Source organism: Triturus cristatus, chromosome 10, assembly GCF_964204655.1.
Source record: "Triturus cristatus chromosome 10, aTriCri1.1, whole genome shotgun sequence".
Taxonomy (NCBI): Eukaryota; Metazoa; Chordata; class Amphibia; order Caudata; family Salamandridae; genus Triturus; species Triturus cristatus.
Genome location: NC_140593.1, coordinates 192948739 through 192962795, shown reverse-complemented (window position 1 = coordinate 192962795; position 14057 = coordinate 192948739). Strand labels below are relative to the sequence as shown.

At 43.7% G+C, this 14057-nt stretch overlaps 1 protein-coding gene across 1 annotated transcript in view; it reads left to right on the top strand.

Moving 5' to 3' along the window:
- The window catches only part of AHR (aryl hydrocarbon receptor), a 342269-nt gene that overhangs the window by 287092 nt on the left and 41120 nt on the right, over positions 1 to 14057 (top strand). Inside the window, exon 7 of the mRNA XM_085630795.1 lies at positions 11552 to 11754. Coding sequence (XP_085486921.1) covers positions 11552 to 11754 — 203 coding nt within the window. The remainder of the gene's footprint in view (positions 1 to 11551; positions 11755 to 14057) is intronic.

The following is a 14057-nucleotide window of genomic DNA, read 5'->3' as shown; positions in this document are numbered from 1 at the left end:
ATTGATGCGGGCGCATAGGCAAACATGCCTTTGAGGAGCACACAAAGTGAGCCACAAAAATGTGGCGCTAAGGCAGCCCTCTTGAGTGGAAATAGGGGATCAAGTAGACTCCCTAGACATACCCTTACAGGTGAGCGCAGTCACTCAATGCACAGGTTTGCTGCGGCTGTGGGTGCAGTGCATTCTTTCTAATACACTGTACTGTGCTTGGTTGCACCCGGTACACCTTTTGAAAGGTGCACCATGGTGCAAACAGGGAAATTGTGCCATATTTATAATACTGCCGCAGGACTGCGTTCACCTGTCCAGTTCCTCCTTCACTATCAAACAGAGGAAGAAAAATACAGCCAATCACACAGCCATTGAGCAAGGTGGAGGCATTATGTGAGGTGCTACTCATTTGTTTCTGGGGGAGTGGCATCCTAAGTAGACTATTAAAAAATGTAAAAGCTTTGTCTGACATCCCTTCTCATAGAGCCATAACACTTTCAAACAATGAAAAAAGCAAGTGTTTTCTTTATTTTTGTTTTATTTTTCACAGTGTTCTGGAACACCAGCAGAGATTTAATTGAATTAATACTGCTTAAGCATGTTTTATACTGTTACTGATTTATGGCAAGGGAAAGTCCAACAGATAATTGTCTAGTTTGGATAGATGACAACTTTCAGAAATAAGTCTAGAACGCAAGCAACAGTCAGATGAACAACAAGCAGCTGCAAAAAAGCTGTGTGTGTGTGCGTGCGTGTGTCTCCATGTGATAAATCGATTCTGCCCACAGAACTTTTGGGGGTTTTATCTTCCCAATCCTCAGCTTGCAAGCCCTTACACTTGCAAAGAGAGGAATGAACGAGTACGCAGATTCCTCCACAAGTGCGAAGACTCCACACTCATACTTTTACGAGTCTTAAGTCCCTTCGTGAATCGGGCCCTTTATGAATACACACTAACACTGTAGTTTGTAAGTGTTTACAAATTTTAGTACACCATGGAATGCCCACTTCCAACCCATGGGAGAAAATGTACTCTCTAGAAAAATGATTTTACAAGTGCAAAACTGACCTGTTAATTACAATTGTGATTTGTACATGCACGTAGGACTTAAAGGTGCACATATATGCGTGCTTGGGTTCAATGTGTGCGATTTTAAGGGAATAATTCCTTATTACGTTGTTAGACATAAAGCATAACAGAGATTCCACAATATGAACATGTTATCAGAAGTACAAGAAGATATGTCAAGATCTGTCACCTATGTTCCCTCTTCCTGTGCAACTTATCAGAGCTCTTCGTGTCTGAGAACAATCTGTACCAACTTAAATGCAGTGTAATTTCACTTGTGCATATCAAGCAGCTTTTGGTTTAATTTTATGATTCAAATAGGGCTACACTTTCTAATTTTTCTGTTGCATAATTTTTCCAAAGATTTTACATTTCAATGACTCTTTGCATGCATTAACCACATTTATTCGATTTCCATAGTCAAAATATTTTGAACGGGCGAGGATCTAAGCCAGTACAATGAGGGTACCAAGATGTACATGTGAATACGTAAGACCACAGAAAATATTCTTAAATTCAACAACACTTTCTTTTCCTTTCAAAGCATTAGGCTAAAAGGAATGTATTAGCTTGAAACATTTAGAGCTGTTACCAGATCCCAATTTACAATGTTTATATTTGGGACAGATATCAGTGGCATAACAGAAAATGAAGGGACCCCCTGCAGTATGTGATGGGTGCCCCTGAGTCTGCCATATCGTAAAGATATTCATTGGTCTTCGGCTGATTGGGGTCCCCTAAAGAGCTGGGGGTCCAATGAAGCGTTGGGGCCCCATGCCCCACAGGGGTTACAGGAGCTGAGTTGCAACCCTGCCTGATGTATAAAAGGAAAATATGGAGAGTCAGAATTTGTGAAAATTGATGAATTGCAAATTTTGCAAAGGATAATGCAAAATAGTGATTTGGTAGGATTTACAGTCAAAAATAGAGAATTGCGAAATGAGATTCAGCACTAGTAGTAAATAGCAACTGTTGCATCAGCAGTTGCTGATGACATCACGAAACAAGGAAGTTAAGTAGGGACAATCTAGAAGAATAGAGAGAGACACCGGTTTCAACGTCCATGGTTCAGAACATTTACTGATTACTGTGGCAAGCCAGAAGCCCCATATTAATATAGAAGGAAGAAGAAATTTCGCAATCAAGCGATTGGCTATCCTAGGGACAAGTATATTGCGGAAATTCTGAAACTATTTGGTAAATTCTCGTTGGCCATACTGGAGGCCACCAAAAAAAACACCTTTTTTTACCATGTGCTAGAGAACAAATGAGGCAGGAGCCACCAACTGTCCTGTGGATGAAATCAGCAAAGGATCTGCTTCAGCAGGAGGGAGACTCAGCACAGAAGATTTAGTTCATTTAGTATTTGCTCTGTTCAACGCATGCAACCGTGAGCAAATGTTAAAGGTCACCATGGCAATATGAACACTGTTGCATTGAGTCATTCATTGTGTGATTCCTAAGTAATCGTTATGGTACACCTGCAACAAACATGCTGGGAGGGCCATGTCATCTTATCATATTCAGAAGCCATACCTAGTAAATGCCATTCACTTGCCACTGATATCACAACTGTTCTCTCTCCTCATAGAACCTAAAAGTGTGACTGTCCATGTGGACACAGCACACCCCCACTTAGATAACAGAGACCACCAAAGAACAGGATGGCTGGGACTGCCAGAACAGGTGATCCACCCATTTTACCTATTGTTAGAAATTGGATCTCTAGTTGGGAGAGGTATACACCCTATCCAAGTAGGGACCACCACTCTAGTCAGGGTAATTTAGATACACAACCAAAATTAACCTCCACTCACCCTCTGGTAGCTTTGCACTAGCAGTCAGGCTTAAATTTAAGAGGCCACATGTAAAGTATATGTGCACACTTTATTTACAGTAACTCAATGAAAGTACCATAAAAGACTACACATCATTTTAGGAAAATAGAGAATATGCTATATGATTAAAACGGACCAAAATGACAAACATGCAATAAGTGGAAGTTGAGATATGAATTTTTAAAGAATAAATGTGAAAATAGTGATTAGAAGCAACTAGTGGTCAAAAGGTTACTTGAGGTCACAAAGGACTAGTGCTAATCCAAAGTTCAGGCCGACCGCGATGGGCGGCAAACCGGCTACAGGACCCAGACAGGTCCCGCTAAAGAAGTACCTTGGCTGGAGCTTTTGTCGTTGTTTAAAACTGAAGGCAAGGAGTCAAGGAGGAGACGCATCGTCATTGATCTGTGGATGGAGTTGAGCATCTGCGCTGATCCGCACCTTCGATGGAGTTCTCGATGTTGAACCCTTTTCCAATGCAGGCACTGCATCTATGTTGAGCTGCACTGTCATCGATGAGCGGCTTTGGCAGTCGGATCGATGTCATCATCGAGCTGCGTCAGCGATGTAGTCTTCGAGCTGCTGCTGCATTGGTGGCAAAGGGTGATGTGTCGGCGCTGAAAGGTGCAAAGTGGCTCTTGCGATGACTTTGAAGGTTAAAACTAGCTGCAAAATCAACTTCTGAAGCCGAGGACTGGAGAGGGCACCTCAGGCAACGGTAGGACTCACAGAAGACAGAGTCAAGCAGCACCAGGAGAGTTACAAGAAGTCTTTTGTGGCCCTCAGACTTCTGAAAACACGAGGAAAGCCAGCAAGGCCTTGGAGAATCTTGGGTTTAAGGTTGTAGAGAACAGGTCCAGTCCCTCTCACTATCAGGCAAGAAGTAGTAGGCAGCAGGCCAACATTGCAGTGCAAAATGCAAAGTGGCAGACACTCCTACAGTACATCACTCAGCAGGCAGCAAGCCAACACAGCAGAGCAAGTGGCAAACTGGCAGACCCTCCTGCAGCACAGTGGCTCTTCTTCCAGGCAGAATGTCCTTGGTTCCAGTAGAGTTTAGATTTGGTGGTGTCAGGGGCCCATTTCTCATACCCACATGTGTCTTTGAAGTGGGGGAGACATCAGAGAGGACTTGAAAGATCACCAGGTCCCTGCCTTTCCTGCCCCGGCTCCAGGCACACTACAGGTGGGTATGCAGCTCTTTGTGTGGGGACAGACACATCTCTATTCAGGTGCAGGTGTCAGCTTCTCCCTCCCTTTCTACCTCAGGAAGGTCCATCAGCCTGGTTTTGGGCCATCAGGATGCACATGCCACACCTCAGCCTTCTTTGTGTGACTGTCTAGAGGGATTGCACAAAGCCCAGCTGCCACCCTAACCCAGACGTGTATTTAGAGACAGACAGAGACACAGAATGGTTAAAGTTAGACAAATGGTAACTATCTAAAAGTGGTGTTTTCAGACCTGCACTTTAAAAAACAACTTTGCTAAAAGATGTGCTTTAAATTGTGAGTCCAGAGACACTAAACTCCAATTTTCCATCTGCTTCCAATGGGAAATTATAGTTAAAAGATGTTTAAGGCAATCCCCATGTTAACGTATTGGAGAGATAGGCCTTGCAGTAGTAAAAAACGAATTTAGCAGTTTTTAACTACCAGGATATGTAAAACTCAAAAGTACATGTCCTGCCTTTTAAATGCTCTGCAAACTGCCGATGGGGCTGCCTAGGGCCTACCTTAGGAGTGACTGATATGCAGTAAAAGGCAGCAGCGGTCCGTGGAGGGAGTTCCGTGGGGCGGAAAGGCGGGGCGGGGGGTACTAAACACCGGAACATGGATAATTGGAGGTAAGTAAACAATTAAATAAATAAAACGAATTTCGTAGCGCGCCCTGCATCACAAAATGCGGCGCAGCGCGCTACAAAATTCGTTTTATTTATTTAATTGTTTACTTACCTCCAATTATCCATATTCTGGTTGTTTAGTACCACCCCCACCCTGCCCCTCCCCCGCCCCGCCTTTCCGCCCCACGGAACTCCCTCCACGGACCGCTGCTGGTAAAAGGGAAGGTTTGGTTCTGGCAAGTAGTTCAACTTGGCAGGTCGAAACGGTAATTTAAAACTGCACACTGGATCTGCAATGGCAGGCCTGATCCATGTTTAAGGAGCTACTCAGTGGGTTGCACAATCAGTATTGTAGACAGACGAGTAGCATTTAATGTATAGGGCCTGGGCTTATATATTGCACTTTACTTAGGACTTCCAAGTAAATGAATTCTTCCAATTGTAGATGAGCCAATGTTGCCATGTTTAGCATATGCACTTTAGCACTGGTTAGCAGTGGCAAAATGACCAGAATCCTAAAACCAGCAAAAACTAAGTCAGCAAAATAGGAGGTGAAAAGTAAGGGGAAACCACACATCTATTCTGAAACATGCCCAGAGAATAACATTTGTGTCTTCTACTCCAGGGTCCCCTGCTGTTCTCCCTCTGTCTTCAGAACTGGCTGTGGAACCTTGTGAAGCACAGTCAGTATAAAGGTGACACAGGCCTACTCAGTGAGTACTTGCAGCAATGCCATCAAAGGGAGATTGTGCTACACCACCACCTACCTACAAGATGCTGCCCTTGAGCCAAAACATAGTGACCCTTAATACATAGAATTCCCTGGTGTCCCTGTATCTCCAGGATGCCTACTTCGATTTCTCAATTCTCCCTGTTCACAAGCGTTGCATGTGGTTTAGCATGAGGTCCTCAGCATTGTCAGTTCATAGTCTTGCTCTTAAGGCTGATGATCGAACCTTATGTTTAAAGAATGTGCTGGCTGTTGCGGTAGCTTCACTGAGGCAGTCAGGAGTCCATGGATCTTCAGACATGAGCGATTGGCTGGTGAAAGATGAGTCCATGCTGGTGGTTGAGGAGCATCTTCAGCACAGTATGACTCTTCTCCTCAGAGTGGGCTTTCCCATCAGTGCCCTGGAATTCCACCTCACTTCAGCATAGAAGTTGACGTTCATAGGTGCAGTTCTGGACACAACTTTAATGAAGGCCTTTCCTCCTTCACAGAGGATCATCAATAATCACCGGATGATAAACCAAAGGGCCGTGTGGTGTGGGGTTGTGAAGTCTATTTTGAACGTCAATTTTCCTATGGAAGTAGGCCCAGCATTGCAGGATTCAGAGAATAGTGCCCCATCTGGCCGGGGTTGTAAAAGTGAAAGTGGATAGTCTTAATCACATGTTGTTGGGGACCAGGAGTGGGAACTTCACTCTGAAGGGACGGAGATGATTCTGTCTTGATTCTGTGCATCTTTTCACCACAACGGGTCTCGGGCCTGCTGTATGCATTCATGTTGACCCTGCCTCTGACAAATATCCTGCAGAAGAAGCAGGATGATTAGGAACAGCCGATCCAATCACCCCAGATTGGGCATGGAGGGAGCGGTACGCCAGTTTGTTGACACGCTGCATATGGCCATAGGGTGGAGCTTCCATTCCATTTCCTGGATACTCTGGCTGCAAACATGAAGCTTGCACACTACCAGCTAAAGTCATTTGGCTTCCTTGATGAAGTTGCGGACATCATATTGGCTGACATAAAACATGCTACAGAATCTATTTTTCTTGGTGAGTAGTAACAAATTGTGCCTTAATGTGAGCCAGAAGACTAGGATCCTTTTATATCACGCTTTTCAACTATCTGTGTTTCACTTTGTCTGTAGCACAATAGGAGCTGGCACTGCCTAGACTAGAGTGAAGGGTTTTCTGACTGCACTATTGGCTTTCACGTCTCCCTTATCAGGCATGGTTGTTTGTTGCCTTTAGTGCCACGTTTTATGAAAGATTTGCTTTACCTGTTTCCTCCCACTTCATTCATTCTCCCCCTGTAGCATCAGAAACTTGAGTTGCCTTTCCTTATGCCATCCCATTTCTAGCTGCTGGACAGTAGTTCTGTTTGAAAGCCTACCCTGAAGATAGTGGTGCTAATAGCAATCACTTCACCTAATAGGTTTGAAAAACTCCAGGCCCTCTCATTTTGTTCCCTTTTCACATTTTTCTATCTGAAGGAGTTGGGGCCAGATATACGACTGAATTTTGCGGTCGCAGATGGGAAATCGGCCCGCTTGAAATCACAAAATAGGTCTGCCCTATGTACAAACCTACAAGAATGTAATCTCAGAGACTGTCTTATATCCCGAGAGACCAGATGTGAAAGAGAGGCTTCTACCGTCATGTATTTCCCCCAGGCACAGTTAGAATGAGCAAGAACACTTGATTGCAGCAGTCACAGTTACACCAAGGCAATGGCGTATGCTCACGCGTGCTTCATTGATTCACAGATGGCTTGTAATATGCAGAGACCGAATTGAATCAAAATCCCGGCTGCTGCATATGTTACATGTCAGGCAGTCGATTGTTGCATTGAGGTAGTCAATATTTGAAGAGTACCCTCTTGCTAGAATAAACTCGGCCTCACTGATAGAGCCCCTTTCTGTTTCTCAACCAGGACACATTTTTCCACAGATAGAGAGAAGATCTGTATGAAAGTGATTCAGCTTTCAACAGCAGAGATTTGCTGACTCCTGCCCACTATTCCTTGACTATAGGAATGACAGCTTATATTCAGCTGCCTTGTACATCCGTTCTGCCAAGCATCATAGGCATACATGCACTGGGGAGGGGGGAGTGGGGGGCTGCAAGTCATCTAATTTTCTACAAGTTCTCTTTGATGCCAGTGCATCTTGTTTATGCTGTGAGGGGAGGCAGTTCAAACCAGTATTTGACAGCTTTGAAATATAATTTGGTAAAAGCCTTTATTTCTGGGACCAGCAAAACTATCAACTGTTCGCTCTCCGTCATGCTTTTATTCCCTTTTTTAGGTCTCGCTGAGCCAGCGCATGCATGCGATGCTCTGCGAGACATTATGTAAGTGGGTTTCAAAAGTGCTACCCACTGGCATTTGCTGGCCTAAAGCTTATGTTCACGCGAGCGTGAACGTGCACAGCTGCCAGCTTTCAGCACCCGAGGCGCCATCTGGAGCTTAATTACTTTTACTTTTGGCGGTGCTGCGCACGCACCACTCGCGTGTTTGCCGGCGCACGAGCGCGAGCACGCGCACCCCTGCTTTAACTTTTGCCGTCTTTTCTTTTTTAAACGGCACGCGCATCGCGCTGAAGAGGATGCAGACACGGTGCGTAACATGCTGGGCTAAAACGGAACCAGACAATCTATATTTCTTCACATTGTTATAGGTGTGATGTGGATGCCAGTGTGATTGCGTTGCTTGTTTTCCACCTGGGATTGTGGCGCTGCAATATTTATTTTTATTTATTTTATTTGTTTTATTCCTAACTCGTTTTACACTTTTGATTTACTGACTGCTACAACGTGCACACCGGCCTGGCGATGGCAAGGCGCACATACTGCTCCAAAAACTACCAAGCATTTCAGAGGTGAGATTAACTCTTTAGCAGCCTTACTGGCCTTGCTGCGGCACTGGCCTAACAGACCACCCTCGTTTTCACAAAAAGCCAAAACTCCACTGACACAGATTTGTACAGCAAGGACCAGTTTTATATGATGTGCGCAAATGTTTGCACACGTTGAGGAAATATTTCCACACCTGGAGGTTACAAGTCGTAATCCCAGTCAGAAAGCTCAATGCTCAATTCTGCTCCATTCTGAACTGCATTAAAACGACGTGCAACAAGTTTCAAGTCATCTTATTTGTGCCGGATTGCGCCTCACAGAAGAGTCACTTTTGTCATCAGATTCGCCATTTGGCTCAATTGCGACTGTTTTACAAATTGGATCCTGACCATCGCCACTCAACATTTAAATCGCAACTGCAGGTCATTTTTGGTCATCAGAAAACTGTGATTCTTAGCCTAGGCAACTTTTGAACACTATTTTACTTCAGTTAAAAAACAAGCATTGGCATAGCCAATAGGTCTCGCCTTTGGGACCTTATAAGTGTTTAGCCATGCAACAGTTGATATTGTTGCACCAAGGATATTGTGCTGCCTAACTAAATACTTATAAGGTCTCAAAAGCGAGACCTATTGGTTATGCCAATGCTTGTCTTATTGGTCTTTTGATGCTACAACACCACAAATTCAGCTATCCCTAATTGCAAATATTTCTTTCAGCACCAATCAGAATATGATACCCTTCCACTCTAAGCACTTCTTTACAACTCTGCTTTGTGACCAATCAGGTCCCGTATTATAATGTGGCTTTGGTACCGTAAGAAGCTTGTAATATCTTTCACTGTTAAGAACTTGCTCTACCGAGTCAATACTGAGCTTACAAGTATTGTCACCTAGGGTAAATTAACATTTCATGTCAACAATTCGGCCCTATCAATACCTCATCTCAGACCAGTTCGACACCAAAGAATATATTGGCATATTTAAATCATTAGTGGAAAAATTCAAGTTATCAATAATGGCAATCACCCACTTTTCATTTTGACCTTTGTCTCATCTCGGAAGATGCTCTTTTGGTCTATAAACCTCACCTTTTCAAAATCTGCCTGCTGTCCAAATTGTTTATGAAACATCAATATGGCATAATGTCTTAATAAAAAGGACATTATTCAGGTTTTTTTTATTGATCCCAGCCTTGTTCTGAGAGAAAAGCTCAGATGTTGGTCCACACGTCTGCAACCTGCCTTGTTAAACGTCTTTTGATCATGACCAGTTGTTAGCAGAGGTGAATCCTGTTACTGCTGTGGTAGTAGTGTTGTAAATCATTGACTTCTGCAGTACCTGTATTTAGTATGGAATGGGAATTAGTAATATTCATGATACATACCTGGGGAATTATTTCCTACACACTATTTATTTTTAATTTAATCAGACTTTATTGAGGGATAAATTGCAGCGCCGCTAGCAATCTTGATCTACACAAAGGCGCATGTGGTTGTGTAAGTCACCTGCGGAAGCACAGGTCGGTGAAAACAGAGGTTAGTCAAGATGTGAAGCAGGAAGTGCTCCTGTCCAATGGCCTTCTAGAGTCTAAGCCTGCTATTGCTTACTGAAAGATGACATTTCAGAGTATGTATGACTCTCATAAGGAGCCTTTTGTCGGAGTAACTGGATCGGAATTGGCTATTCACTGCTGTAATGTAACAGCGGCAGGGTGGCAAAGCGTTCCTGACATACTGGGTTTCTGCTCATATGGGTCCTGGGTTGTTCCCATATAAATGGTTAAATCCTTCTCGCCTGATCGGTTTCAGGCTTGACCTGGCACTTGCATTGTTAATGCTTTACAACAACCATCTTTCAAACTTTCCTCGTACTTTGGCTGGGATGAGATTGACACCTAGATCCCATATTGTTTGGAAATTCCTACTGTCACCGCGAGGCATAGCCTTGCCCTGCTTTAGTAGTAGGCATTTTTCTCAGGCATCCCTTGTGTCCTGATGATGATCCCATCATTATATTAGTGATCGAAACGTCGTCGACCTCAGCACCTTGATACTTACTTGTTTATCTCTATATCATTATTATGTGCAGTGGTGCTTCTTACCTGTGTGTGGCCCAACTATCAATTGTATTATGGTCACTAAGTTCGAATGCCTAAGTTTAGTAACTCACTTTTTTGTTGAACACTGTCCCACTCTTATGTTTTTTGTACCCTTTAAATAAATGATATATATTCCATTTGGATTTATAACAACATAGATAACATTGTTTGTCTGTGTTCATTACATGATCTAGTTTGTATTCTGAGGGACCTTTTGTTCCTGTACCAGTGGCAGGAGACAGAAGTCCTTCCCATTGTTCTTATATGGTCAGTGGAAGCATGTCTCCACAGACTCAAGAAGGGTGGGAGAAACCAGGCGGCACTGTGCCTGTGCCAGCTACCAAATGTCCTGTCAGCTCAGGTCTCTGTAGACTCGAGCCGACAGGAAAACATGCTGTGCTGACCTACAGCTGTCACAGAGGCGCTGCCCAGGTGGCACTGACGCTCTATTCTCAAGGTGAGAGTGTGGCTTTCTGCAGTTTGGGAGGCAGAAAGGGGCACAGGGTGGTGGGGGTGTTTGAAGTAATTCCTAGCTTTTTTCCAATCTGAGCAGAGTGCTAAGTATATGCACAGGGTTGTGGTGATCAGTGCTGGACACAAGGTTGCATTTTCATTTTGGGGGGTAAGGTAAATTCTGAGGGTGGTTGGGGTGGGGAGGAGGGCAGGTATTTTTTTTTATATTTAGGAAGGTTAGAAGTGGTTATGCAGGGTATGGCTCTTGATTAATCCTCTGTCCCTGTGTGGCTGTTGGAAGCTGGGACAAGGCATGTTGGGCCATACATAGCATGCATTGTAGATGGGTGCGCTCTGATTGTCTCTTTGACGTCACTCCGAACCTCTCATTGAAAAGCATCCCCTTTACTCACTCTACAATTCCATACCGCGCTCCACTGCACACGCGCACGATTTCTAAGCTCTGAAAATAACAGAAATGTCCGATACCCAAATTATGAGGTTCCTTTTACCGACCTTGAAAGAGCCAGAACAGTTTCTTCAATAACACATTCAGTCCTGAAAGATCAGAGTCCGAAAGTCGATGCGCTCACTATGAGGATTAATGCGGACAGAAATGAAATGCAATCGAAGCAGTGGCGCAGATGGAATATACCATTGTTTGTTTGTTTCAGGCTATGAATTTTCAAGGCCGCCTGAAGTTCCTTCACGGGCAGAATATGCGAAGGAAGGATGGCTCGCTGATCCCCCCTCAGCTGGCATTGTTTGCGCTGGCCACGCCGATGCAGTCCCCGTCCATCCTGGAGATCAGGACTAGAAATATCATCTTCAGAACCAAACACAAGCTGGATTTTACACCGATTGGCTGTGATACCAAGTAAGTTATTAGATGGGACGGGATGGTGTTCGCATTAGAATATTGAATAGGAAATGGTATGGTATGGGATAGGATGGGATGGTATGGGATAGGATAGAATGGTATGGGATAGGATAGGATAGTATGGTATGGGATAGGATGGTAAACTATGGGATAGGATAGTATGGTATTGAACAGGATATTAAGGTATGGGATAGGATGGTATGGCATGGTGTGGTATGGTATGGGATATGATGGTATGGTATAGTATGGTGTGGTATGGTATGGGATAGGATGGTAAGTTATGGGATAGGATGGTATGGTGTGGTGTGGTATGGGATTGTATGGTGTGGTATGGGATGGGATATGATGGTAAGGTATGGGATAAGATGGTATAGTATGGTATGGGATGGTATGGGATATGATGATTTGGTATAGTATGGTGTGGTATGGTATGGGATAGGATGGTAAGGTCTGGGATAGGATGGTATGGTATAGTAGGGTTTGGTATGGGATAGGATGGTAAGGTATGGGATAAGATGGCATAGTATGGTATGGGATAGTATGGTGTGCTATGGGATGGGATAGGATGGGATGGGATGGTATATTATGGTATGGCATGGTATGGGATAGTATGGTATGGTGTAGCATGGTATGGGATAGTATGGTTTGGGATAGGTTGGTATGGTATGGTGTGGTATGGGATAGGATGGTATGGTGCGGTATGGGATAGGATGGTATGGTATAGTATGGTGTGGTATGGTATTGGACAGGATGGTATGGGATAGGATGGTATGGTATAGTATGGTGTGGTATGGTATGGTATGGGATAGGATGTCATGGTCTGGGAAAGGATGGTATGGTATGGGATAGGATGGAATAGGATGGTATGGATAGGATGGTATGGTATGGGATTGGATGGTATGTTTTAATATGGTGTGGGATGTATGGGATAGGATGGTATGGTATGGGATTGGATGGTATGGTATGTTATAATATGATGTGGTATGGAATGGGATAAGATGGTATGGTATAGTATGAGATAGGATGGTATTGTATAGTATGGGATTGGATAGGATGGTAGGGTGTGATATGGTATGGTGTGGTATGGGATAGGATGGTATGGTATAGTATGATTTGGTATGGTATGGGATAGAATAGTGTGGTGTGGTATAGCATGGGATAGGGTGGTATGAAATAGTATGGTGTGGTATGGTATTATATTGTATGAAATACGATGGTATGGTATGGGATATGGTAGTATAGTATGGTATGGTATGGTATGATATTTTATGGGATAAGATGGTATGGTATGGGATAGGGTACTATAATATTGTGTTGTATGGTGTGGCATGCTAAGGGATGGGATGGAATGGTATTGTATGGTTTGGTATGGGATGGTTTGGTATGGTATGTGATAGGATGGTGTGGTATGGTATGGTATGGGATAGGATGGTACTATAGTATATTGTGGTGTGATATGGTGTGGTATGGGATACGATGATATAGTATGGTGCAGTATGGGATGGGAGGGTTTGGTATGGTATGGGATAGGATAGGATGGTGTGGTATGGGATAGGATGGTATAGTATGGTGTGGTGTGATATGGTGCAGTATGGGATAGGATGGTGTGGTATGGGATAGGATGTTATAGTATGGTGTGGTGTGATATGGTGCGGTATGGGATAGGATGGTATAGTGTAGTGTGGTATGGGATGGGATGGTTTGGTATGGTATGGGATAGGATAGGATGGTGTGGTATGGGATAGGATGGTGTGGTATGGGATAGGATGTTATAGTATGGTGTGGTGTGATATGGTGCGGTATGGGATAGGATGGTATAGTGTAGTGTGGTATGGGATGGGATGGTTGGTATGGTATGGATAGGATGGTTTATTATGGTGTGGTGTAGATCCCTCCCTTTCCCTTTCCATGACACCTCAAGTCTGCTGTGCTGCTGATTTCCCTGTAAGAACAGAACAGCCGCGGAGCTGAAAGGGGTTCATGGGCATTTCAGTATATGCCTTCTGGATATTGTTTATTTTAAGAGCGCGCTTTATTTTATTGGATAGTCCTGCTCATAATGGATGTTCATTTTATCGATCTACTTGATGCAAAGAATTGGGGGGCGTTCCACTAAAGCAAGACATTATTGCCTCTTTATAATAGAGTGCAATACATACAATAATGGCCTAAACTTGATTAAACATAATCTGTACTGCCCTGCCTGTCTTCTCACTAGTTGATGATACTAAAGGAGTTTCGGTGTTTTCATTTGTTTTCATACCTTGCAGAATTAGTCACACAGGATAGTAAGATTACAC